This window comes from Lingula anatina, chromosome 5 (genome assembly GCF_051362555.1).
Source record: "Lingula anatina isolate TDL-2025a chromosome 5, LinAna3.0, whole genome shotgun sequence".
NCBI classification, from domain to species: domain Eukaryota; kingdom Metazoa; phylum Brachiopoda; class Lingulata; order Lingulida; family Lingulidae; genus Lingula; species Lingula anatina.
This window is the reverse complement of record NC_141771.1, coordinates 13,960,601-13,987,120: the sequence shown is the minus strand read 5'-3', so window position 1 is coordinate 13,987,120 and position 26,520 is coordinate 13,960,601. Positions and strand designations below refer to the sequence as shown.

General features: G+C 34.1%; 2 protein-coding genes across 8 annotated transcripts; one reads left to right on the top strand and one right to left on the bottom strand.

Annotated features, from left to right (window-relative positions):
* Nucleotides 1–54: 54 nt before the first annotated feature.
* Nucleotides 55–25,484, top strand: LOC106155117 (secernin-3). Of its 6 annotated transcripts, none has more exons than XM_013529787.2 (7): nt 55–408; nt 13,354–13,415; nt 21,441–21,609; nt 22,660–22,841; nt 23,152–23,351; nt 23,853–24,074; nt 24,787–25,484. In XM_013529787.2, the coding sequence occupies exons 3-7, from the start codon at nt 21,448–21,450 to the stop codon at nt 25,302–25,304; spliced, it is 1,284 nt and encodes a 427-aa protein (XP_013385241.2). In that variant the 5' UTR covers nt 55–408; nt 13,354–13,415; nt 21,441–21,447; the 3' UTR covers nt 25,305–25,484. The 6 variants fall into 6 exon arrangements, with proteins under 6 accessions (XP_013385241.2, XP_013385242.2, XP_086868893.1 ...); XM_087012767.1 differs by lacking the exon at nt 55–408 and adding an exon at nt 919–1,551; XM_087012766.1 differs by lacking the exon at nt 55–408 and adding an exon at nt 13,025–13,047.
* LOC106155118 (uncharacterized) lies at nt 1,892–16,058 on the bottom strand. 2 transcript variants are annotated; one of them, XM_013529791.3, is made up of 8 exons: nt 15,867–16,058; nt 7,014–7,065; nt 6,551–6,721; nt 5,935–6,273; nt 5,326–5,469; nt 4,788–4,943; nt 4,089–4,175; nt 1,892–3,273 (listed from the first exon to the last, which is right to left on the bottom strand). In XM_013529791.3, the coding sequence occupies exons 1-8, from the start codon at nt 15,870–15,872 to the stop codon at nt 3,197–3,199; spliced, it is 1,032 nt and encodes a 343-aa protein (XP_013385245.2). In that variant the 5' UTR covers nt 15,873–16,058; the 3' UTR covers nt 1,892–3,196. The 2 variants fall into 2 exon arrangements, with proteins under 2 accessions (XP_013385245.2, XP_013385246.2); XM_013529792.3 differs by lacking the exon at nt 15,867–16,058 and adding an exon at nt 10,718–10,876.
* Nucleotides 25,485–26,520: the final 1,036 nt, after the last annotated feature.

Sequence of the window (26,520 nt, the reverse complement as noted above, 5' to 3'; positions counted from 1 at the left end):
CATATGCGACAAATTAGGCCTTAGAAGTGTGGGGCAGAATTCCACGTCCATAAGACTTTTTCGTTAGGGAACTTGCAAATCATCGTGAAACAAAAAAAATGAAAATTCAAACATTTTCTATTATTTTTTCTCAGCATAGTCATTAATACTATCATATACGTTTTTACCGTGTGTGTGTGTGTGTGTGTGTGTGTGTTTGTTTGTTTGTTTGTTTTGGACTGTCTTGTATACTAGTGCATTGTGGGCAAACAAAATGGCAGCGCCCATGGTAACTCGAGAGCAGATGCAATTATTGATTTTTTCGAATAGATAAGGCTTACCCAGCAGATAGAGAGGAGTTTGGGATTATTATGATGACAATCGACCCAGCCAAGAGATAGGGGAAGACGTTTGTTCCTTTTCATCAAGGTAAGAAAAGACGTGCTTGTATTTGTTCCTGCACTTGGTAACTTACCAGTACATGATATGTGAGCGAAGTGCACAAATTTGGAGAACTCTTTAAACCCATCTCCGCCCCATCCCAGACCAAGCCCCGCCACTGTATCTTGTCCCTATTGGAAGGTCAAGTTATTTCAAGTAGCTGCATATACGCCCGGTCACACACTATATGCTCCACTCTTGCCTCCCCCACCCCCCTACTCCCCCCCTACCCCCACCCAACCCCATTCCCCTACCCTCTTGGGAATAGTGGTAGGATTGGTGACATTGTTAAAGTGTTATGAGAGCAGTGTAGTGCCATTGCCAAAAAATAGCTTGTCACTTGTGTGACTGCCCTTGAAAGCATTTTATAGCAGACATGACAAAGCAAGAAGGGGTAAATTTTATATCACCCTGGCTGGCTGCCTTCCAGTTTCTCGTTGTCACACACCTTATCCCATGCTGTGACCTGACATTGCATATCATGAACATGCTCTGCCACCCTGAGCTTCAGAGCTAACTTGACACTAACCTTTTCACTGTAGCCTATCTCCATCGTGTCAAGTAACCTCTGACGAAAATAGTTTGACCTAGTTTATATAAGCCAATCAAATCCATGTTTCAAAATTTTTCACCAAAGTTTGGTGAAAACGCTGATTGGTTGACCGTCAATCGGCAATCCTCGGCTGATTCCGCAAGCTCCATACTAACAACATAGTTATTGTCGAGTGCGGAGACATCCGAGTAGTTCCGAGTGTATTACCGTACACAAAGAAAGCAAGGCGAGTGACTACGAAAAAGAATGTGTTAAGTTATCTCTTGATTCTTTGCAAAATATGAGTAAATCGGAATTGAAACCATAGGGTCTAAGCAGTTTGAGGCCCTGCATCATATCTACTGAGAGACGATGTTATTTGCGTGCTGCCCACAGGTTACGGCAAGTCCCTGATATTCAGCCTTATCTTTGATTGGTCCGGATTTGAACAAAGCGCGCTTTGACTCGTTCGCGTTCATTGGCTAGATCGTTTAATGAGTCATTGAGTGCAGGCTTTTAAATTTGATTGGCGGGCGGCGGAGGCAATCGAATCTGGTCAGAGGTTACTTGACACGATGAAGATAGGCTACAGTGAAGAGGTTAGTGTCAAGTTAGCTCTGAAGCTCAGGGTGTGCTCTGCGTGCTCTGCATCAAAGCTTGTACGTAAGTTGTAATAATTACTTCTTGACGTCACATATAAATTGGGTAAATACTTGCCACATTGGATTAAAAGGGTAATTACAGACAAAGTTTCCCTAAAAAAATACTTTTATGTTGCATGTGCCTTTTTATATATATATAAAAAGGCACATGCAACATATGTTGTTTGAGCACACCACTGGTACTTTTTTGAGAAATAAAAACCTTGGAGGAAATCTGCGCTCTCTGAGTGATTTTCCAGGTTGAATATGTAATATATACAGATAAAACAATATATCATCCCATTTCTTACAAACAGATATTTATTATAACATAGCTTAAACTGAAATTTACTAAATATTGCCATGTATAGAGATATAACACATTTTTGTCTCAAGTAAGTGGTTTGGAACTTGAAATTATAAATTAAGATTATCTTTACAAACTTTGATTTTCTTAAACAGCATTTTAGTCTCTTTGATTAGATGTCTTATAATATGTTATTTGAAAAACAATAAATGACAAAATTTTTGAACTGCAATATACTAAAATAGTTTAAAGTTACAGCCAATCACAATTTCATTGGGAAGAATACACAAATTAAGTATTAAACATACATATAATAAGAACAACAATGTTATCACAGTCAGCTTAATATTTCCCTGGTATATAAAACATTCATTAAAAAAAAGCTGAACAGGGCACATACTTGTAAGAAAATTACTTTTACTTATATATATATATATATATATATATATATATATATATATATGTATTTACAATTTTGCACTCTTTGAAAGTAAGCCCATTGTTATTATGGTTAAGTCTTACAGCAGGTTACTGTAATCATGGCATAGTTGTACATTTTCAGCAGTTTTGTCCAATTTAAGTGATTCAAAAACAAAAGCTTTTACAGCGAAACAAACTTGTGGACTTTTTCCACTTGCATCTACGTAAGTGCTTTCTAATTTTTGTGATCATCTGAAGGGTTTAAACCATTATTCAAATGATAGAAATGTTTCAAGCAGTCAAAGTTCTAAAGAAAAATGGTGCATAACCACTGCAATATAAGGCAACCACCTAAAGTTTGAGTAAGTTTCATTTGTTTTGTTTCAACCAAATAACAAGAAACTTAAAGGTATTCTATGTTGGATTTGATCATTTCATGCCAAATCTAACTCGCCTCTAAAAATGTTTTTTTTTTCTCCTCACAAAAACCATTCTGCAGTCCATTTCTGCACTGAGATCCAATTATTTGTACCCTTACTAATTGAATAATTAAGTTCGAAAGGAATCACAATTCATTTAGACTGCCATGTCCTCTTGACATTTCAGAAGTACAGTAAATATCAACACTTCGTAATTTTATTTGAGTTTTATCATTTTTAAGGTCTGAATGATGTGGGAGAGATAGCTTTAGTTAATTTGTACATTTATAAAAAAAATAAAAATATGAATTTGGGTCATTTCAGATATGTATAGAATACCTTTAAGCTGTTTGTCTGATACAACACAAATGCTTAAGAGAGCAAGGCACGAAGACTTCTTTGTCTAGAGAAATCTCACATTCTCAGTATGTACAGTTGGAAGTTTAGCCTGAATGTGTTAGTTGTACTTGGTTGTGACAGCTAGCACAATTGGGAGGAGGAGGGACATCACCCCAGCAGCAATAGCAGAGACAGCTGCAATGAAATAAAAATAAAGAATGATTATTATAGAACCTTAAAAAAGGACATTGGATGCCATTGGATGTCATAGGCATAAGGATACTCAATATGATGTAAAAGTAAATCAGAATACAATAAGAAACTGTAATGTTTCAAAATTTAAATTTATCCACACTTGGATATTAATTACATAATTAATTTTTTTTAAATACAAGAAAAGTGGTGTTTTTTTTTTTTTTTTTTTTTTTTTTTTTTTTTTTTTTCTAGTGACAACAGACAAAAAGTGAGAACTATTAAAAACTCATTTTAAAGGGATAATAACTCTTTGTTCGGCCAAAAAATGAATTTTCCTGGAGTAAAGAAAAATTTTCCCATACTAACCAACGGTTAATGAATCCATTTATACATTCGAAGTTAGTCCCTAGTTTTTTTCAAAAAAGTTTGTTTTTTTTTTGTTAAATCTCTAAAGAGAGGTCACGTTGTCTAAAGACGAGCTCAGATATCAGAATAATAGCTATAACTGCAGTTTTTTTGGTAAAACAAAATATATTATATTTCTATGAGTTATTCACAATGTTTTTATTGTGAAATAAAATTCTCATACGAAGAGTTATTATCCCTTTAATTGACTCGATTTTATTAATAATTTTTTACTGACAAATAAAATGGAAGATTTACATGATTGTTTTGAAAAGACAAAACATATAAATGTTGAGAACTCATAAAAGTAATTAAAAAAAGTAATTCAAAATGAAATGTTGTCAGATGATAAAAAGAAACAAAAAAAGTTTTAAAAAAAGTAGTTAATGAGTAATTTAATGTATACTCACCATTGGCGCATGCACCATCTACGCAACGTGCATTTGGACCAATCATTTGACAGTTTGCATCTCCGTAGCAGGTTGAACCAACACCGCCTAGAAGTTTAACAACGTGATTGAAAAAACAGTTTCGAAATGTTAATATATATAACAAATATCTAACACTCTTATCATATGAATTAATGGCTTTGAAATTTTAAACTCCTTTACTAGTCTAAAATCAGTGTACAAGCCATTATAGAAGTCTGTACTTTACTTTGCTGACATGAGGATATAAACCAATTGCCATTGTATAACTGCTAGATTTAAATTTGCAACATACTGTTTTACTCCTGTGCATCTTGCATGCTTCTAGTTTTAGTGCAGTCCATTCCCCATTGACAGACAGTGGCCAGAGGAGTGGTAGACTGCATTCCCATAAACCCACCATACTAGCTAGATCAATCTAACTCTGCGGGGCTTCTTGCTAAATAAAGTGCTTTCAGTGTAATCAGCTTAATTGTCTGACATGCCCCTTGAGTGACAAGAAGGTAATTAGCCTTCGTTAATTATCCCCCTAGTGCCTTGAGTTGGCATGCCAGACATTTAAGTCTCTTACAGTGAATGCAATTTAACGAGAATCCCTGCAGAGTTAGATTGATCCAGCTAGTACAGTGGGTTTATGAGAACGTTCCTGTAGAGTTGCTTTGAACTTGCAAAAATACTCACGTGCATTGCAAGAGCTACCAGACCGTGTGTGGCCCACTCCACATTGACAGGTCGTGGCGGCAGTGGCACTGGAGTTGGTCTCGCAGTAATCGCCGCATACCAGTCCGGCAGACCCATCGCAGTTTTTGCCTGTACATGACTGATCCAAGGTGGTTTCTGGGGATAGAAAAACATTTTTTTATTTAATAAGCCTTGTCTTGAAGTCATGAGGTAGAACTGAATTAATCTGACAAAAGATGGTTGGGTGGATGAATGGAGTTACGGAGAGTGGGTGCCTGGATGGATGGGATGGGGGGGATGCTTGGAATGGGCAAGATACATTGAACATATTTAAACACAAAACAAGTCTATGTCAACAATGTCAATTTTCATTCAAAAATTGCCAAAAAATATCAAGTTTGGTTCATGACAGATGGTAAGGTCCACAAGGAACTAAAATTAATAAATCTTGATGAAAATGAAACTTACATTGGCCTTAGAATGATAGAAGTTTTTGTAACATCTGGGTTATTGTGGTCTGTTACCATACACAACTTACCGGTTTGGGCTGCAGTGAAGCATTGGGTCTTTGCATAATTGTAGTAATTGTAACCATTGGTACGGTCGCAGTCACATGCATCATTCGTGCACTTCATGTTAGTTCCACAGTCTGAGTCTGTGATGCACATATCTCCAATTTTAGCTAAAAAAATAATGATAATTTACAAAGTATAAAAAAATATACTCACTATATATAGTACATGCATAGATATATATTTATGCATACATAGGGTGGTGATAATACATTAGCTTGAGCATTTCAAAATGGGTTATGTAAGGTAATGCAGCATGCTGATAAAGCATTTGCTTTACAAAAATACCATGCATAGAGGGCCTTTATATAAATATGTATATACATATACACTGTACATGTACAAAATGTATATATATGTGTATACGTATGAATAAAAATATGTATATACACATACACACAAACAAAAAGAATGGAAAAGAATGAAAATCTGATGTTTGAAAAATTCATTAACAGAGCAAAAAAAAAAAATAATAATAATAATAATAATGATAAAATTATTATCTCTATGTTCATAGTAGAGAGGCACTGTGCACTGTACAGTCACTTGTATTAATTATATATAAATAAACCAACCTGATAAACAATAGGGGAATTTTCTTCCCAGGAAGTAGTTGTACGTGTTTGCCATCACACCGTAGAGGTACGTCTGAGAGGCTGAGGAACACATGCATTGGTGTGGAACTCCTGTTAAAACGGTATGTCCACTGACTGAGTTGGAAGCTGAACCTGAGTCGCAGGTGTCACCAGCCGTGAGGCCCTCCGATGGCATGAGGCCTGTCCCGCAGTGCTCACCACCCCACATTTTGTGGTTGCTGCCAGTGCATTTGCAGACGCCATTACTGCACTCAGAGTTCTTGGCGCCGCAAACGCCTGTAGCGTCATTGTAGGAGCAGGATTCGTCAATTTTTCTCACTGAGGAAAAAATTATAGTTTTGGTTATTATTTTTTTTTATTTATAGATTTATTTACAAGTATTTATTCCATTTATTTGCTGAAGAAGAAAAGGAATCATGAAAAATATTAATAATAATGAAGTTGATTACAGTATCTATGGATTTATCTTGAATTTAAGTTAAAGTAAACCAAAAACTTTTGTAAAAGTTTTAACCAATTTTCTTTTTTTTTTTTTTTTTCATTTTGTAAAACCATCCCTAGGTTACACATTTTTGACTCCTTGAAAACAACTTACATGGCACACACTGCATGAGTTTTTCGGATCCCAGATAACGCAGCACAAACCCATGCGAACAGCCGCACACGCCCCAGTCACAGGCGCTTTTAATGCATTTCACATTGTTTGTGTTTCCAATTTGTGCAGAAGTCGTGCAATCTGTATCCGCTTTACAGTACTTCTTGGCCTCTGAAATACGTAAATATAAATAATATACCTATTATATTTTTGAAACATCTTTATTAATCATTTATTGATTTTAAAAAAATGTACTCAGTAAGTTGGTTTTGAAGTGCAAAAGGGCATAGTGTTTCGACCCATTTCATCACCTTGTCTGTTGTCATCACACAATGAAACACTTATATCACAATTTTGATTATATTGTATTTTGTGTTAACAAGTTGACACACATATATACTAACATTTAATAAGTGCTATTATTGTAAATGTATAAATATGGCAACCATTTGCTATGACTTACCAATCAAACTAATGCTGACTGCCAGCATGCATGCACTCAATATGATGTGAATCTAAAAATGACAAAAAAGAAATTCAGTCAATATCGTCTGTATACAGTAAAATATAGAAAGATAAGTTTAGATTTAGATTTATTTAAAACCATAACGTGACAGCAATCTAAATCTCAGTTGTATGCCATCAATACCTATCTTAAAAACTTGTTGTAAAAAGTGAATAACTGAAATTATATATATATATATATATATATATATATATATATATATATATATATATATATATATGTTTTGGGCAAACATTCCCAATTATTGACTATTAGCACTGTTGCTATGTTGTCATGAGCTTTGCATTCAACGGTTATGAATTGGACATAGAAAACCTTTAAAGGCCTGAAAAAGAAATCTATTTATACTTGTATGTTCTTTGTGAGTTCTACCTGATTTTCAGATTTTGATTGTTTGCCTTTTATTGATTTGTCAGTTTCATTTAGAATATCTATATTGGCATGCCATTAGCCATATCCTTGTCTTTTTATAGCCTAAGTGAAGTCAAATGTTTGCCTTTGGTGCTTTTTACATTCAGGGGCATACTTAAGTAATACAATCTGTTCTGGTTCAAGTATGATATAATGATTCGATCTTCTCAATGGGCAAAAAGGATCAAACTTTCAGATACATAATTTTATAATCACAATAATTATGTTTCTGTATAGCATTTGTGGTGCTTTAACTGTATACAATAGAGCTATAGAGTGGCCTACGTTTTAATTTTGTTACTGCCACTTACTAAGAATGTTATAATTTGAAGATATTATGACTAAAAAAATACAGTCTCTGTAAAATTCTTCATTTTCCCCTCATTGAAAAGATAAAAAAAATTACTGTGCAGATTGAGAGGTTTCAATATATACAGAATAATCATGTCACGTGGGATTTAACCTCCTTTCACAAATTCTTTACAAGTCTGCAGTATACAGAGAGGTTCGGTTAAGTTTAGGCGACTCAGTGGTACATTACAGTTGTCAAACTCTCAGAGTATTTTTGCCAAAGTATAAAGCTCGATGCAAAAAGGGCCTTTGAGTATTTTTGGCTATATTTTATTTGTTCCTTAAACTTATGGGATCAGTAACACCAGTCAAGAGTAACAATTATTATAATTGCTGACAAATCACTTAAGCCTTATGCCATTCATTTACATAAAGTGCTAAAAAAGTTAAGAAACATATTTTATAGTCGTAGTCTATATCTTTAACATTAATGTGGTCTGTCCGAAAAAAAAAATCTCCTAATTTTTTTCTAAATTCAATCTTTTTTTAATTTTCAAGTTTGAGAACTGTAGAATGTTTATACACCATCGTGAATTTTATACTGAATTTAGACCTAGAGCATTGATAGAGGAGAGGAAGGGTGGAGCTTGTTCTGATGCAGTTTCCAAGACAGGTGAATGCAATGGAAAGTTGTACAATGAATACAAAACACCTTTGTCCCAGTCCACACTTGACAAAATAGAAGTCGGTTCTGAATCGGCATAGTAGTTAGTCTGAGACTCCACATTTTTCAGTTTTATCTGGAATAATATTTAGCTGATTGTGGTTAGCGTTCAGTGAAAGCTATGTAAATTGAATCATTTTGCTTGTCTTTGGCTAACTCATGCTGTGGCCCCAAAGATTGAGTTACCAGTACTTGTTATCAGGAAATGTTGAATCAAAGCCACGGAGACAGGGATATTATCTTTCAAACCAAGTGCGAAAATGTCATGTGTGTGACCTGGTTGCAGACTGAAGCTTGGTATCCTTAATGCCAAAGCAAGCGTAACGAGTTGAATTGATAGACTGTACAGTTTCGCTTTTGAAATTATCCTTGCTATGTGTGTCGCTGTTATGTTGACATGGCAACAAATGGTGTTTTCAGTCTCACTGCATGTACAAATAGAAAGATGAGTATTTTAGAAATTGTTATAAGAAAGGTTTTTTTTAGGGTGGATATATCAAGCTAAAAATGAAGATACTGTGAAATATTGTTTTTGGACTTACGACATTTGAAATACTAAATAAAAAAGTTTGAACTGGATAAGACATAACTAAACAATCATTAACCAGAATTCCCTAATTCAAGTACTGAAAGCATTGCTATCTTTTGAAATCTTTTTGAAGAGATGTTTGTAATGTTTTACAAAAATGCATGCAATTCATCAAAGATAACTGGTAAAAATAAAAGGATCAATAAACTATCTGTAAAATTGGTTTACTCGTATCTCAAGTCGTGTCTTATCATGTTGCTTTGAGTTAAATTTCTGGAAGTTTAATAAATTTCTGGAAGATTATAGTGTTGATTGAAACCATATCAAACTGTTTGGAAAAATAGAAAAGATAGAATTATTTACTGAACGTGGGGAAGGAAGGGATTGTAAGAGAAAAAACTAATATATAGGGTGGTTATTCAATACATTTGAACCATATGACCAAAAATTTCTTCAAAAATAAAATGTTTTGAAAACTTTTTATGAATTATTTTTAATTAAAAAAATAATACATCAAAAAGAAAAAAAAAAGAATTAAAGGAAAAAAATTCAAAAGCTTAAAGTGTTGTTTCAACAACTTTGAGAAATTTGGATTTTTGTGATTGCCTAAAAATGCTAAAATAAAATTGAAAAAGTTCAATTTAAAAAAAAAAAAAGAAAGATGTGCTTATATTTTAAGTTATTACTGCATCATTTGTATGCAGAAGTTGATAGAAAAGACTATAGGGTACTGCATCTGAAATTTTCAGACTTCTCCAAGACTTCCGTTAATTAAGCTATTTAGGCACAGCTACACATTTATTGATTGATCAGTCAACCTTCCCAATGCATCTATTCTTGTAGGTTGCTATACAAACCCAGTGAAAACAAAGGTTATTGCTCTTGCATTTTACTTCCAGCTTTTGTATTTTATCGATCAATTGTTAAGAATCAGTGCACTCTTCCCTTTTTATACAACCGTTACTGGATATATTTCATGCTTGAGTGAACACTTTTTTCTAAAGCCTCCTAGACCAGACGTTATTAACAATGAATGGGAATGTCCTCAAAGAAAGCCCTTTTTACATAAAGGTACCTTGGCTACATTGTTTTGTATCAAACACAGAGTACACAAGTGCTTCTATAAAAAGAAAATAGGAACAATAATGCTGATTGCCAGTACTTAACTATTGATTCTATCACTGAACACATTTCAGAAATAAAGTTGATGATCATAAATAATCGTGTCGATTCTAAAACCATAGTTACTAGTTACCACTTTTATATAAATCCCATTTTACATCTTTGAATAACGTAGTTACAGACAGGAGCTTTTTTTGCATGAAATCACAGCATTTGGAGATTTTGGATTCATTTCTGATGGGGATTATTTACAAGTGCCCACTTCCTCTCCACTTTCACTTCTGTGCAGTAGTGTAACTTGTTATGAATTTGGGTTTAAGATATTTTTCTTTTTCTTTTAATTAATTAATTAATTTATATATTTATTTTTTATCATTTATAAATGTTTGGCACGAGTTAACCTTAAACAGTGTAACATTGATCTGATAACTTCCACCTTTCAAATTTCTTTTGAAAATATTCTGATTCAATAAACTCCATCAGTATTCATTTCAAAATATCAAAAAAGATACAGTGTCATGACTAAAACTGTGAAAGCTTTTTTTCTGAGAGATCGTTACTCACCTTCATCTTGTCTTAATGATGCAATGTAAAAACCGTCTTCAAAGGCAGTGATTTTCTATGAGGTTGGATAGTTTTAGAATATTTTAATGTCTGCTTCACAGTGGCAAAGAACCGAGTGAATGGATGGATGGGGAAGCTGATAGGTGGCTACGTTTACACACCACGTGTGCTGAGTACCTTGGAGATAGCCTTGTTTTAGCAACAACCCTAGCTACGGCTGGAGTGCCATTCCTTAAGGTTAAAGGTTTTCCCTACCCTCTTGAACAGGTCAAGCTGAGATCAATAGTACATACCTTTATTCTAAAAAGAATTAATGGATTCACTCTCCTTTGCTACAATAAGTGTGCTGCTCGTTTTCACAGAGCTTTTACTATCCAGACATTTCTCTCCAGACATAATTTCCAGGAGGGGCAGCAAGAAAAAAACCTTCTTTTTTTCATCAATCTATTGAACTTCATTTATAGAATAAAAATTTTACTTCTTGCATTACGAGTCAGATGGCAAGTTAACGGAACCTGTAGATGTGACAAAAATTTCCGAGACATTCTGGAATGAAAACTAAAGGTGTGTGGGTGATGTGTTTTAAATAACTCGTACAGGTTGACATTAGATGTTAATGGACGAGCCGTAAGGTCCTCCAAGTCTTGAAGTTTTTTTTTTTTTTTTTTTTTTTTTTTTTGTGAGACAGTGATTCAAGATTCACATTCACTACCTTTAAAGTTTAACACCTTTTGACATCCCTCATGGGATAATGTTTGGAATCAGTAAATTCACCTTGTGTACCTTTTAAATTTCAACACAACAAACAAGGCAGTCTATCTGAAGGGTGGTAGTGATTGCTCTCACCACACCTATTTGGTTACCGATTAAGGATTAAGCATAAGTTTAAGTTTCAGATGGTTTAATTCATAATGTCAGCACATACAGGGGCTACAGTTGTTTTCGCACAAAAACGAACAAAAGCCCGAGTGCACACACTTTTGAAGAGAATCATGGATTTACTCTAGCGATGTTAAGTGGGAAAAAACTCAGCATAATCTATTGATAAAATCAATGTTAATAGTTTTATGTATGTAAATAGTTATTGAGAGATGTATTTTTTAAATCTGTTACTTCAGGCGCATAGCTAAGAACATATAGTAAGTGGGGAAAAAAAGAAAGATGATGGGTTTGAAAAATGGTAAATTATATGCAGAGAGAGAGAGAGGCAGATGAAAGACAGAAAAAAGTAACAGTTTAGTGAGGATGACATTGCCAACCCCCCCCCCAGCCCCCTACCCCCACCTGCCACCCCCCACCCCCCACCCCCTCACATAAGAGAATGCGACTGTTATATAGTACCAACTAACTCAATGCAATGAACTTTGAAGCATGACATTTTTTGATTATGGGTTATTTCATAACTGTTACTCTTTCCGTGGTGATTTATTTTCCCTTTGCCATAAGATCCCTTGCAATAAAAAAAGGGCATATATATTACCACCATGACACCATGTTTAACTTGTAATTTCCCACAAAGGCAACAGACAGTTAACATTTTTTTTAATGATAAATGTTTACAGTCGGACTATAAATCCATTACATTGATATTAGACATATGTGTCAATATTTGATGGGCTCTAGAAAGAGCTTAGGGTGGTAGTAAAATTGTTGATCTCTCGTTCTTCTTTTTTATGTGACTGGAGGCGGAGGTATCCTTACCTGCTAAAGTCATGCATTGTAGGCCTGTTAAGCCAGCAGATTCGGTGGGTGGGGGGGGGGGGGGGGGGGGGGTCAGTAAATTTTACTTTAATTTTACCCTTTAGATGATTTTTAGGGGTGGGCATTCATAAATTTAATGCCTGAGGTTAATTTTCCAGGGAATAAATGATCCATTGCCAAGCAGTTTAAAATATATGTTTATACACTCCATAGATTACATTATTGTTATTATTGGCTTGGGAATTAATTTAAATATCATAACAGTATTGATAGTGTACTAGTATGTTGGGAACTGCATTGAAAGAGTGAGTGCTGTTGAACTGGTACTGACAGGAAAAAAACAACTGTAAAATATAAAAATATGCTGCGCACCTCTGAAAGTTGAACACTGAGTCAGAATCGGGGCATCTTTGCAAGAGGGTAAAATGTATGAAACACATTTAGTGACATGTTTTCTTTCTACTTTTTTTCAACAAAAGCAGAGCAAGTGAGCCATTGTGTACTGATGGGTATTTTCTACTCACAAGGACAAAAGATATTTGTAGAAAAAATTTGTATTTAGTAACTGTTGCCTCTGAGCTATGATCCCAAAGTGTGTTTTTCAACAATTTGTTGAGCACTGCACAAAGGTACAATATTATAGCTTTGTCAAAATATATGGACCGTTTTTATAGACAGACTTAACATGTGTAAACACATGGTTGTAATCCTTGTCTGTCTTCGCTATCACTGTAATCCCTGCGCACTTTCCTTGATAACACCATAAATGGCAAACTTACAACCCGTTTTACTCACGTGGTATTCACAAACTAGACACATAAATTTGGTCAATCATGTTTTATCTTAAATCATCCATTTCAGGCTTCCACTACTAATGTAACAATTCTATTTACTAGTAGTAGCTTAATTTGGGTCTTATCATTTTTTTTTCACAGGTCACCCTAGAAAGAGCATTATTTGATGAATTTCTGTGAGCACTTTGCAAATATTCACTTTGGTATGTATATATATTTTTTTCTATGTATTTGGACAGTTGAACAAATAAGAAAATGTTAGGCTGCAATCTGTTCTGTGACTTCTATTTATTTTTCTAGCAGGTGCATTTAATTGAAAGTTGGAAATTATATGTCCCTTTAATCTTAAATACTAAGTTTTCTTTTTTTTTTTCTTTCCTCAAGTACTAGAATAATTAGTGTACATATTAAATTTTACAATTGAAAAGTACTTCATCTTCATTAACTTGATTTACAAATAAGATGGGCAAATATGATTTTCAGTTGACATTTTTGGATAGACATATATAGATATGAAAGCAACAAGTAGAGACTTGTGTCATTCTTTGTTGTCTTGTGTTTACTGTTGTTAGGGGCATACATGTAACTATATATGCACACTGAATATGTCCCAAAACTATACCATTCTATCCAGTGTTTGGATAAGATCCAATGTGGTATTGTTAGTAAGATTCAGTCAATACTTTCCAGGTATAGGGTTCGAAATATCCGTTTCCCACCCAAAAGTGTGAATTCAGTTTTACTGTCAAAATAGTGAACTTGTATTTCTTACATTTTCATGTACTGCAACATGTATTTTGTACCTTTGCCAATGAAGGATTTTTTTTCATCATTGAGGTTGGTTTTTCTGTTTGTTGATTATAAGATGAGATATCTCAGGCCCATAGCTGGGAGTGGGGGGTATGGTTTGGGGGGGTGGGGGGAGGTCAAAAGAACCACCCCTTTTGGTCAGGAAAAGGTCCATTCTGGGTAAAATTTGATCAAGGTACACAGAGGTTTTAATGTAAAAGGTCTACTTTTTCAGAAAAAGAACCCCCTTTTAGAAATTGCTTCCTACTTGCCTGTATCTGGATATAGTTCTTTCCAAAGTCTGATAAATTTTCATAAAATGCCAAGTAGAGGGATATATTCAAAAAGTATAGATTACAGTTTTTAACTGAACCCAGGTCCCACAAAATATATTTATATATTTTTTTGATAATTATACATTATATGATTTTAACATTATTTATATTTTCACTTTTACAGAGGACTGTACATGTTTTCAGAGGAGTATGTACTCTCTCGTTTTTTTGCTACTTATTTATTTATTTATTTATTTTTGAGGGGGGTAGGAGAGGCACTTTTCAGAAATCAATAGCAGGTGTTCTAAGCTACCTGCCCCCCCCCCCCTCCCCTCCCCACTATAATTGTAATCAACTAATTAAATATTTGGCTGCTGTTCCATTATAAGCAGCAGAAGTAAGTGACTTCTGGATACATAATATTGACACTGTTGCTTTGTGTTTGTAGTAAGGATGAACACCAGGGGTAATCAGTTCTATAGAGTCAATATTTTGTTTACTGCTGTCAAGGCGATGATATAAACAATTGGATGGTGGGGGAGGAGTGGTGGGGGTTTGGACGTATTGCTTGTCTCCGCACTTTAGTCAGAAATTAATCAAGCAAGAAAGACATTTTTAGGTTATCTATGGGGGCAAGCTAGACAGGGTCCCTCCTTTTTACTCTATCATATACATAAATATATTTGCATTGGGCCATAAACAGATACTATGTTATGTTTATAGTTTGCTTCACATTTTGCCTAGTAACAATAGCATATTCCGCCTGGTCTATTAATATATTTAAGATAATCGTGAGTTTTATCTATATCAGTTAAATTGACCAAGTGATGCTTATACATAAAAAAATCACTTTTCTGTAGCCAAGCTAATTAGCAATCATTGTTTTCAAGCATTTGGTACTTGAATTGTAACTTGAAGACACTTAATTGATACCTCTTAGATACAACCATCATTTTTCATAGTTGAACATGTTTCAAGCATTAATAATCAGTATTTTTTATCTATTTTTGCTATCAGTTTGTTAATGGTTAGTGTTTTGTTTTTGGTAATTTTTCTCTCATTCCTTTGTGTCGTTACTTAGTAGCATAACAGTGTATTCATGATGCTGACACAAAGCAAAAGAGCCATTCTCAGAAACACAGTAAGCATTGGTTGTACTTTATAATAACAATTATATGACAATTATATAACACTTAATATAATTAGTAGTAGTAGACAGAAGCTTCATGCAAAATTATGTACAATTAATACACAAGTGAATTCATGATGTATTTATTGAAAATAGCCTGTCTCTTGATATTAACATAAAAATGTTATATTAAAAAACTTTCAGACAAATGCTTATGTAATAGTTTTGCCTAAGACCCTGTGAATTTTTTCCACATCATTATGTTCTGTTTAAAAAAAATGTCAAGGCAATTCTATCAAGCTGAAGAAACAATTTCTTTTAATCGAGTTCAAATTTTTTTTCCAATTAATTGTTTTTCATTTATTTATTTTATTTATTATTTTATTTATTTTTATTTTTTTACAAAATGAAACAATTCTGGTATAATGCTATTTAAATAAGTATGATAAATAGTGCCTTACCTTCATCTTTCAATTTGAAGCAAGTGACTTCTTTCCAATATACCCACAACTGCAATGATATCTGTCTTCTCAGAAGGAATACGTGAACTAAGTCAGTGCTCAACTGGTTGGATCGTGAGGGAGTCCTCTAACAACAGATTACCAGCTGCTCAAGTGTCCAGCTTGCACACTTCATCTAGCTAATATTTGACTGTGACACAATGTCCACTGAGCAGTCACTGTGGCAACAGCTTGTTGTAGTAACAAGATGGCCGTTTTGAGTGTACTCTCTTAGAGCAGACACCCTCATGAGGAGTAGACAGTTTAGTTCAAATGAAGGGAAATATTTGTGAAAAAATTGAGCATTTGGATGGGGGAAAAGTCTGTGAAGTTTGATGAGGAGGACAAGACAAAAGTAGTGCTATTATATGATATGCCCATAAGTTAGGGATTGCATTAGAAGACAGCACCATTTTTTTTTTTTTTTTTTTTTTGTAATAACTGAACTTGATATGAACATCACTTTTACCCAAATGTTCAAATTATAGTACAAATCCATTTTCTAGTCTGAAAATGAAGATTTATATGGAATGTATCTGCCCTGATTGTAAGTATTTTTAAAAAAGTTTTTTAGCCCCCCCCCCCCAAAAAAAAACAAAATGTTTGAAGATACATATTAAGTAGAGTGACTTGAGAAGATGATTCACAGAGACTGAAACTTAAAAATCAACATTTTTAACATACACCACTCTTTAAGTCATTTAAATCACTTTTGATTCACAGATGAATAAATAGGGAATACTGTAACCTTATATTTGTTCTTAGTCCGCTGTCAATTAACTTGGTTTTGTCTTAGGTTTTTGTTATATTGATTTGTTGTATTTTCACTTACAGTAAATATGCCATTATATATGTATGCCAAACAGGTATAAATTACATTGGTCAACTGACTGAAAGATATGAAGGCTGAAATTGTTATGTAGTACAGCAAAAAATTTGAAGCTGTCCATGATCAAAAGTCGTTCAGTGTTTACCCTCACCACTTGCAGCTATTATAGCCATTATTATCATTGCTCATTCAGAGATGAACAAAATGGGGATATTGTAACCTTATATTTGTTCTTAGAAAACTTTCAATTAACTTGCCTTTGTCTAATGTTTTGTCTATTGATTTGTTGTATTTTCACTTACAGTAACTATGCAATTGTTTGGGCAGAGGTTGGACTTCCATTATATATGTATGCCAAACAGGTATAAATTACAATGGCCAACTGACAGAAAGATATGAGGGTTTAAATCGTTGTGGCAAAAAATTTGAAGCCATCTATTATCAAAAGTCATTCAGTGTTTACACTCATCAATTGCAGCTATTATAGCCATTATGGTCATTGTTGATTCAGAGATGAACAAAATGGGAATATTGTAACCTAATAGTTTTTTGTCCCCTTTTAATGAACTTGGTTTTGTCTAAGCTTTTTGTTATGTTGATTTGTTGTATTTTCATGTACAGTAACTATGTAATTGTTTGGGCAGAGGTTGGACTTCCATTATACATATATGCTGAAAAGATAAAAATCACACTGACCTACTGGACAATAAGAAGATTTAAAATCCTTACAGCGAAAATAATTTGAAGTTGTCCGTTGCCAAAATTAAGAGAATATAAAAAGGCAAACCAAGCATTAGTACATATTAGTATATGAGCAGTTATGTGTAATATTATTTAATTTCAAGGCAAATTTATAGTGAAAATACATCTAATGGACAATAAAACAAGAACACTGGGGAAATTAAATCAGCCACATGTATCTCACAAGATGTATCCTTTTCTTCCGTCTCTGCAGATTTAATATCCTTTTCAGAGTACAGTGACGTGGTTGTCATGTAATTAATAGGAAAAATCACTCAATATCTCATCATTTAATCTTTGTAATCAGTAATAGACTATTGATTGGAAATTCCTGTTTGGAAGCTATCACTTGTCCAGAATATTACAGTGGGCGTTGTCTGTTATATTATGCCTGGATGATCTTTGTGTCTCGTTTGGTATATTGTCTTCTCTCTCTCTCTCTCTCTCTCTCTCTCTCTCTCTCTGTGTGTGGCTGCACAGGTTTGTCTAGCAGAGGATGATAGATTAAAATCATTTTATTTTAATTTTAATTATTACTTTATTTTCTGTCTTTGTTGTTTTTCTGTTGTTTTTCTTTTGATTCTGCATGTTAAATGGCCTTAAAATATTTACTCATTTCATTCATCACAAAAATAGATAAATAAAACAAAATAAGTTCAAATAATAAAATAATAATAGTGGAGAAAATAATTGTTAATATAAAAAATGTGTGTGTGTTTGTGTATGGAGCTGTAACCCCCAAATAAATGTATGTGTTATAATTATATATATATCCATTGGTGTTTCAGTTTTATCTCAAGATTAGGAGGGTGATCTAAATAAATAATTATATTAGTGACTCAATGATGGAGAGGTTTCTCTACAGGCCCACAGCCAGGGGGGTTCGGGGATGGGGGAGGGTAGGTTGAAAAAAACGCCCTTTCTACTGATAGAAGGTCCCCTTTGGGTAAATTTTGATCTAGGTACATGACAATTTTATGGTAAAAGGTCCACTTTTTCAGAAAAAGAACCCCCCCCATTTGAAATTGCTGGCTTTGGGCCTGCTGTGCTAGTATGTGCTGTGCGTCATGAAGTATGAATATTTTTTTATTGACTGCATTACCAGGGAAAGGTCATGCTCTGGTTACTCAACGTACGTGATGTATGCAATATTGAAGGCAAATATGTTTCTCTTATGGATTCCCCATGTCAAAATTACTACATGTATTATAATTTCATTGTAATGGTTATGATATGGATACTGATTTTTTTATTTGGATGTCCTAGCTTTGCCACCTTCTTATAAGTACTTTCTATAGATATATCTATCTCTTTTTATTCATCCATATCTGCCTGTTTTACTTGCCTGTCTGTCTCTCTTTCTGTCAGATACATGTATGTACGCATGTCTCTATGTGTGTTTCTATGTGCTGTATGTATGTATGTTTGTATGTATGTATGTATGTCTGTACGTATGTCACCTCTTTGTCACCTGTCTGTCTGTCTGTCTGTCTGCCTTTCTGTCCATTGCCTGTTTATGTGTCAGCTGACAGTCACCTGACTGTTTGTCTGTCTGTCTGCCTGCCCGTCTGTCTGTTTGTCTGCCTGTCTGTCTTTCTGTCCATTTCCTGTTTATGTGTCAGCTGTCTGTCACCTGTCTGACTGTCTGTCTGTCTGTCAGTCTACTCAGATACCTTAATTTCATACCATCATTACAAATCTAGGCACCAGTCTGTTTCTCATCATTTCTCATCTGTGTTCTTCCCTCATGTATGTTTGTAACCCACAATTAACTATCCGTGAATGGAATGTAATGAATGGAACTTCCCCCTTTCTGGGAATCAAATGAAAATCACAATATTTCCCTTTGGAAATGATAGATCTATTGATTGGCCTTCGCCAGTCCTGCTATTCATTATTTTCAATGAAAGATTTTCCAAGAGGGTGCTTCATATATTTGATATATGCGGAGGAAAAGCTAGGTCTGTACAGTGAGTCAGACGAAAATTATCATACTGGTAGCTAGGTCTGCAGTACATGGAGGATCTGACTCATTCTGTGTTTTTAGCCAGGAAATTATATTCAACTCTCTGGGAGAAAAATAGGGACGTTATTTTTCGGGTTTAACCCTGACAGAACCACCCAGAGGCTCCAGAGGCTTAGGACAGGACAGTGGTAAATTGATTTTCGATGTTATTTTGCATTCCAGAGTGTAAAATTCATGTGTAATATTGAATGCCTATATTTGTGGCATGCACTGGTTTGAATTGCAAAGAAGCCATGTTGATATGCAAGTCAGACTTAATATTCTGGTTTCACTTTTCAAATTATCCAATGCCTTAGGAATTTAGCTGTGTGAAGGTTTCATTAATCTTTTTTTTTCTTTCTTGCAAATTGTTAGATACTACATGTGCTAATAGTACTGTACTATGTAGTACAAGGTGTGGTCTACAGACAATTATTCTCCATTGATCAGATTGATTCTAATATTAGCAGGTTGCTTTAGCACATCTCAAGGTTAATAATGGTACGTCTACACAAGAGCAGCTTTAGTCAATAAATGAAGTCTTAGATCAATGTTTTTAGCGTCTTTGAAGAAAATGCATGGCAGCAAGCAAACTTGTTCATTGATTACCCCCCTCCCCCACTACCCACGCACTAGTAATATGAAACATAGAAGAAATCTATCATCTCCTTCATCCATATGGCCTTAGAAAAACTACATTTTTTCATTGACCTTCAATAGATTTTCACTGATAAGTTTTGCTAAAGGGGATTAAGAGGAGAGAAAAAATCAAGAAGGTGGTCTCACAATTAATGTTGAGATATTTTTATCACAGAGACTCATGGCTGTGTATTTCAAGGCCAAATAAATCCATAGTAATCCCCTTAAATCAAGTATTATTTCTGATGCATTAGCAACATATTCATTGTAATGAAACGTGCAGTTCATTATTATTGTTATTATTATTATTATTTAATAGGACTGCATCTGATTTATCTTGGATCAAAATGATTTAAAAAATGGTGTTTATGTTATTGGGCCCATTTTTGGGCTAACATACTAGTATATAAAACAGCTACAGGCCCCTGGAAATGTTGTCTGGAAATGCTTTTGCAGCATGTTACGTCAGAGAAAACAAAAATTAATGCAGTGCATTTGTCTTTTTTATGCTGGAGACATGATACAGTATCATAATGACTTATTTGAAGAATGATCCAGAACAATTGTTGCAACTACATCAATCAGCATGGATGCCTTAATTGATACTTGTTCTTTATATAGTCTAGATGCAAATACATCAGCCTATTTTTCTATACAAGTAGACAGTGATGCATAATGGAATGTATCGATCCATGCACACAATGCTATGTGCTTTTATTGACCATGTCTATGTAGCTTAAAATAACATACAATAGTCAGTGTACATTAATGCTGTGATGACAAGATTGTTGATGGTACTTGTACGCAATGTACAGCGTCATAGGTGAGATCTATGACACATGGGATCCAGAGGAGGAGGGCAGGGTTAAAGTTACAATTCCTGGGTTAGCGCTGGCAATTTTTTTCTCTTAGCCAAATCACCACTTTTTCATCCTTTTTTCTCCAAATGCTGTAAATTTGACTGAAACAAGTCATTTCAATCATTTTTTGTTTAGGCAACTTGAGTCAGTTTTAGCATTTGGCTAAATTGGCGAGTGTGTGTGTACCCCAGAATTCATATTACAGTTTCTCTAATCAATACCTGCTGGTAAATTCAGGGTTATTACAGTTGAAAGAGTCTGAAAAACGTACATTTATGTATTATTTATATTTTAAGTTTTGTATCTTTTAATTCATTTATTAATTGATTAATATTTAATATAAAAATATGTATGGAAATGTATGTTTATATATATATATATATATATATATATATATATATATATATATATATATATATATATATATATATATATATATTTTTTTTTTTTTTTTTTTTCAGAACATAAATGGCCAAGGTGCTGATAGGTTGTGATACCTTTGTGGCCCTTCCGCCTGCCACTGAGGGAGGGGGGGTGGTCTTTGGGAAGAACTCTGACCGGCCTGAGGATGAAGTCCAGGAGGTGGTCAGTATGCCGGCAGCTGACCACCCAGCAGGAAGCAAACTACAGGTAGATACTGGTAGGACCTCATAAATGATAATTGCCATTTTCTGACATGAGCCTTAGATTTGGGAACACAAATGCACAAATCTATGACTCCAGCCACAAATTAACTACCACAATGTAGAATTACTCACCAAATCTGAGGCTTGAGTTAGAAAATGGTTTATCTGTTTATGAGGCCTGTAAATATGAAATCTTTTTTCCTAATTGAGTCAGATTAAGTCTTATTAGGAATGTACAGACAAACCATTACTGTAACTGTACGGTAGTTTACAAATATCACTTAAACCACGGCTAGCACGTAGAACAAAAGACTCAGCCGTGCTGTATACGACATACAAGCACGTCATGTACGAGTGCGTTCCACGGTCTGTTGCACTACTCGTGTTGTAGCCAATCAGAGGCCGTGGTTTAAGCCAGATACAACACTCGTCGCTGAGCTGTACGTGAAAATTACTCGTGTATTGTCTCGCTTGCGGCTCGCCAATACACTCGTAATATTTCACGTACAGCTCAGCGACTCGTATTGTATCTATCACATACTCTCCTATGGGAATCTGAGATACTAGTAGGTCAAAAGTCTCGTGACTTGGGGTAAAATCAAGTGAGATTTTGTAGGAGAGGTTTCTAATGGTGGCTGATCTTTGTAGTATTTTACTGTTTCATTTACGGTTTCCCTCAAAGACCAATTTTGGTTTAGATAATGACCTACATACATATAGTACAACACTTTCACTTTTTGATTTATTTTATTTCTGCACATTTAATAATAATATCAGAATTACAAGTAATTATATAAATACTAAAAGATGAGGTGAATTAACAATTAAAATGATGAATGCTGTTTATAATAGTAGTAGTCTAAATAATAAAACTTTTTATTGTAAAATAACAAAATATATCATTTCATGTAATAAAATTATTAGAAGAACTGTGCAGATAGGAATGTTTTTAAGTCTTTTTTAAAAACCTCAACACTATCTATATATAGCCCATAACACCTGATTACTGCTAAAGCCAGTAATGAAAGTTTTTTTTTTTCGTCCTGAATTTCAGTGTACTTACATAGAGATCGAGCAGGTGCCACACACATACGCCATCGTGCTGTCAAAACCAGCATGGATGTGGGGGGCAGAGATGGGAGCCAACGAGCACGGCGTATGCATCGGCAACGAGGCCATCTGGTCCAAAATAGATTCAGAGTCGGAGGAGAGGTTGCAAGGGATGGATTTAGTTAGGTGTGGATCGAAAGTATACATGATGTATGGGTGCATTTCTAAGCAACTGGTGACAACGTAGCTTGGGAGACATGATTTCTCTCAGCAGTTGGTCTCAGTTTGTTAAATTTTTAATATTTAGACAGTTTAAACATGTACATACACATGTGCACACATAGATATTGATAGATATTGTAACATTGGAGGTAGAGATCATTCTCAAAATTTATGAGCTGAAAAATATTTGAATAAAAAGCTTCTGTTTTATTTTTTCTACTGAGTAAATTTCAAAATAAAACTTTATGACAATTGAATATCATTTTTACTTCAGATTAGGCTTAGAGAGAGGCAAGACGGCCAAGGAAGCAATGGACATAATGACCGCCTTGCTAGAAAAGCATGGTCAAGGAGGTCCTAGCTTTGATGATGCTGATGGTTGGACGTATCATAATAGTTATATAATTGCTGACCGTTCTGAAGCCTGGGTGTTGGAGACAGTGGATCGTATATGGGTGGCTGAACATATCACAAGTAAGAAGTGCGTCTAGTGCTGCCTCATTACTGGGAAACTATTATTGGGATACAGTTGTTAGGGACCAAGGTTGAGGAGTTTATAATTATCAAGATATAACTATTTATTTCTTAAAACCATGCTTCACATGCACCTCAGGGCTGTTTACATATATAAATACTTAATCCACACGGATTAATTGAAAAATAATCAAGACTAGTAGTCACAAGTTAATCAAAATATTCTTTATAAAAAGTTTTTTTATTTCTCTTTTAAAAAATAATAATAGCCAATAAGAGATATACCATAAATTGAGCATTGAAATACAAGTATGAAGTACCGCACATAAAATGAAAAATATGAATATAAATTGTCATATTTGCTTGTTTTTTTTTTATTTAGTGGAATAATTTGAGAGTTAAGTCTCTAAATTCACTGAATATTTGGTTACTTTTACTTGAATGTAAAGAATAATTTTTTCATACAGTCACCAAATGCTAATAATATTATTATACTTCCAGGTGGAGTTAGAAACATCTCCAATGAACTCTCAATAAGAACCAAAATGGATGCCAAGTGTTCCTCAGTCGAGGCCCATGCGCAGGAGAATGGACTATGGAAACCAGAGACTGGTCCGCTAGACTTTGCCAAGGTGTATTCAGACATGACCCCAAGAGACCCGGTTTTGGGGGTAGGACGCTACGGAACGGGAAGGAAGCTGATGCAGAAATACTCGGAAAAAGGTTGATTTTTTTTAAATAAACTTTTTGATGCTAAAGATAATGATAATAAAGAATTTCCTATGATAATGATTATGATGATGATATTGATAAGTGTTCCACTGTAACTATGTAAGAGATTTAAAATGAATTTTTGTTTTAGAACATATAGGATTCTACTGAAATATAATGAGATTCTTAAGATTCATTATGTCAGCCAGATAAATATTACATGATATGAAATTCTTCTGTACTTAATGAGATTCATATAGCGAATTCTGATTGGTGATTTACTTCTACAGAGTGATAATGACTTGAGATTCCACTGACTGATAATTTGATCCATGATGTCGATATGATCTATGATGATTTGATTTTGCTGAAAGATAAACTGATTTGACTTAGCGATATCATAAATATGCTGATTGATCAATTTATTCTACTGGACGATATTGATATTTTGCAGGCTGACAATTTTATCTATAAAATAGAAATTTGATGTTAATGAATTGCAATTAAATTCTACTGAATGATGATTTACATTTTACTGAAAGACAATGATATTCTACTGACTAACAGTCCAATCTATGAAATTTAATACTACTTAGAGGTAATGAGATTCTACTGAATAATTTTTCCTCTGCTAAATGCATTTTGTTCCACTGAATCCTTATGATCATCTATAATCTACGCTGTTTATATATTAAAATGTGCATATTTTTTTGTATAACCATAGGTACTTTCAATATAGTCAATATGATGACGATTTTAAGAGACGAGCGCAGCGGCATCTGTATGGGCACGGGAGCAGGTTTCGTCAGCGCGGGAAGCCAGGTCTCTTTTCTCCCTCCCCCGGGGTCCCCCCTCCCTGCCTGCCACTGGTTCACAGCCACGCCCGATCCGGAGAAATCCATCTATAAGCCTTATGTCTTCAGTGAGGAAAACGCCAAATTAGAGATGACAACATCGAAGGATTATGGTGCAGAGGATCCCGTTAGGGTCAAGCCTCGATTTCAGTCAAAAGTGGATCGAAAACACCCTCTGTATAAATCGCATGAAAAATTTGTCGCCCTTTTGGAAAAGGAAGACCCCAAAGGAATAGAACTCGCGAAAAATATCAAGGAATTGGAAATGAGCTGCATTGGAGATGTTAAAGATATTTTGGATAATTTTGATGAGAAGAGTGTTGCAAGATTGTCCGGGCTGTTTAACAAGATGGTCCAGCTAGAAATAAATTTCTATGATATGTTGTAGTTGCTAATACGGCAATCAGGTTTTTGTGGTCTCCCCTCTCCCCAAGACGCCTTTTCTGTTATGTTTGTTTGTGTCCCTTTCTACTCACGATTGTGATACTTCATGAGAAAAATTTGAAGTTGGTTTTTAAGCAGAAAAAATATTTTAACAGACACTTTTAATATCTATCTGTATACCCCCCCCCCCCCCCCCCCCCAGCGTTGTCCTGCATCTATCAGTCACCTGTAACCCTCCTTTTTTTGCCCTCAGATAATCTTTTATGAGAAAATTTAACATATAGAGCATTTTTGGGGTAACAAAAAGGACAGTTATAATCAAAAATGATTGTCCACAATATTTATCTCTGTACTATTGTCCCTGCAGTTGCTCTCTTCTGTTGTCGTACATGTTGACTGCTAGATGCATGCTCAGCATGTGCATGTTTATATGCAAAATATAACTATTCAAACCAGAGTGTTAATTATACAATAGATATGTGGTTCTTTAAATTATAATTTAGTAAATTAGTGAGCTAGATATGTCAATTATTATGGTGTTTATAGGTCAGATATTCCCTAAAATAACCAAAAATTTAACCTAATTTTGTTTTCAAATATATGCTTAATCACCATGGTCAGCTTGATGGATTAAGTACATGTTTACAATAATTTAATGCTTTAATTTTTTTCAATAATTATGCTATTTATTTTAATTTAGAACGTAAATTGTGATGTTTTAATTTGTTAATTAACGTAATAGTAATATATATATTTGATGCCATTTTTCTATTATAATTTCATTTTATTTTTGTATTCAGTTACAAAGCTTTTTTGCTACATACAAAAAGTGCTATTATGAGTATTTAAAGTACAATATAGTAGTCTGAACAAATAAAGATTGTTATTTTTGTTAGAATATATATTCTGTTTGGGTTTGTTTATGTATTAAGTTTTTGCAGCAAAAAATGTGTCATAAAATTTCTGAGGTTTAAGGCAATCAAAAAATAATATATGAGGAATTTGTAATTCTGTTCATAATTCTTTTTTCTTTTTTTTTTTTTTTTTTTTAGAAATTATCATTTTTTGTGACTTATTGGCCTTTTTTGTTGTATAGCTTGTTCGTCTTACAGTTTCATGAAAGGATATGTTGTGAAGCAGTATCATACAAACAAATATTGATGTGCTAAGTTTCTAGGATTTACAGCAGAATATGTTTTATTGTCAGTATTAAACAGTTC

What these genes read in the sequence shown, in the direction of transcription:
- LOC106155118 (XM_013529791.3), bottom strand. An exon ending in ACTCATGCAGTGTGTGCCAT is followed by an intron (nt 6,274 to 6,550) that starts GTAAGTTGTTTT and finishes TTTTTTCCTCAG; the next exon opens with TGAGAAAAATTGACGAATCC. An exon ending in TGGTAGCTCTTGCAATGCAC is followed by an intron (nt 4,176 to 4,787) that starts GTGAGTATTTTT and finishes TTAAACTTCTAG; the next exon opens with GCGGTGTTGGTTCAACCTGC.
- LOC106155117 (XM_013529788.2), top strand. Translation starts at nt 21,448, where the DNA reads ATGGCCAAGGTGCTGATAGGTTGTGATACCTTTGTGGCCCTTCCGCCT. An exon ending in GGTGGCTGAACATATCACAA is followed by an intron (nt 23,352 to 23,852) that starts GTAAGAAGTGCG and finishes TTATACTTCCAG; the next exon opens with GTGGAGTTAGAAACATCTCC. An exon ending in GCAGAAATACTCGGAAAAAG is followed by an intron (nt 24,075 to 24,786) that starts GTTGATTTTTTT and finishes GTATAACCATAG; the next exon opens with GTACTTTCAATATAGTCAAT.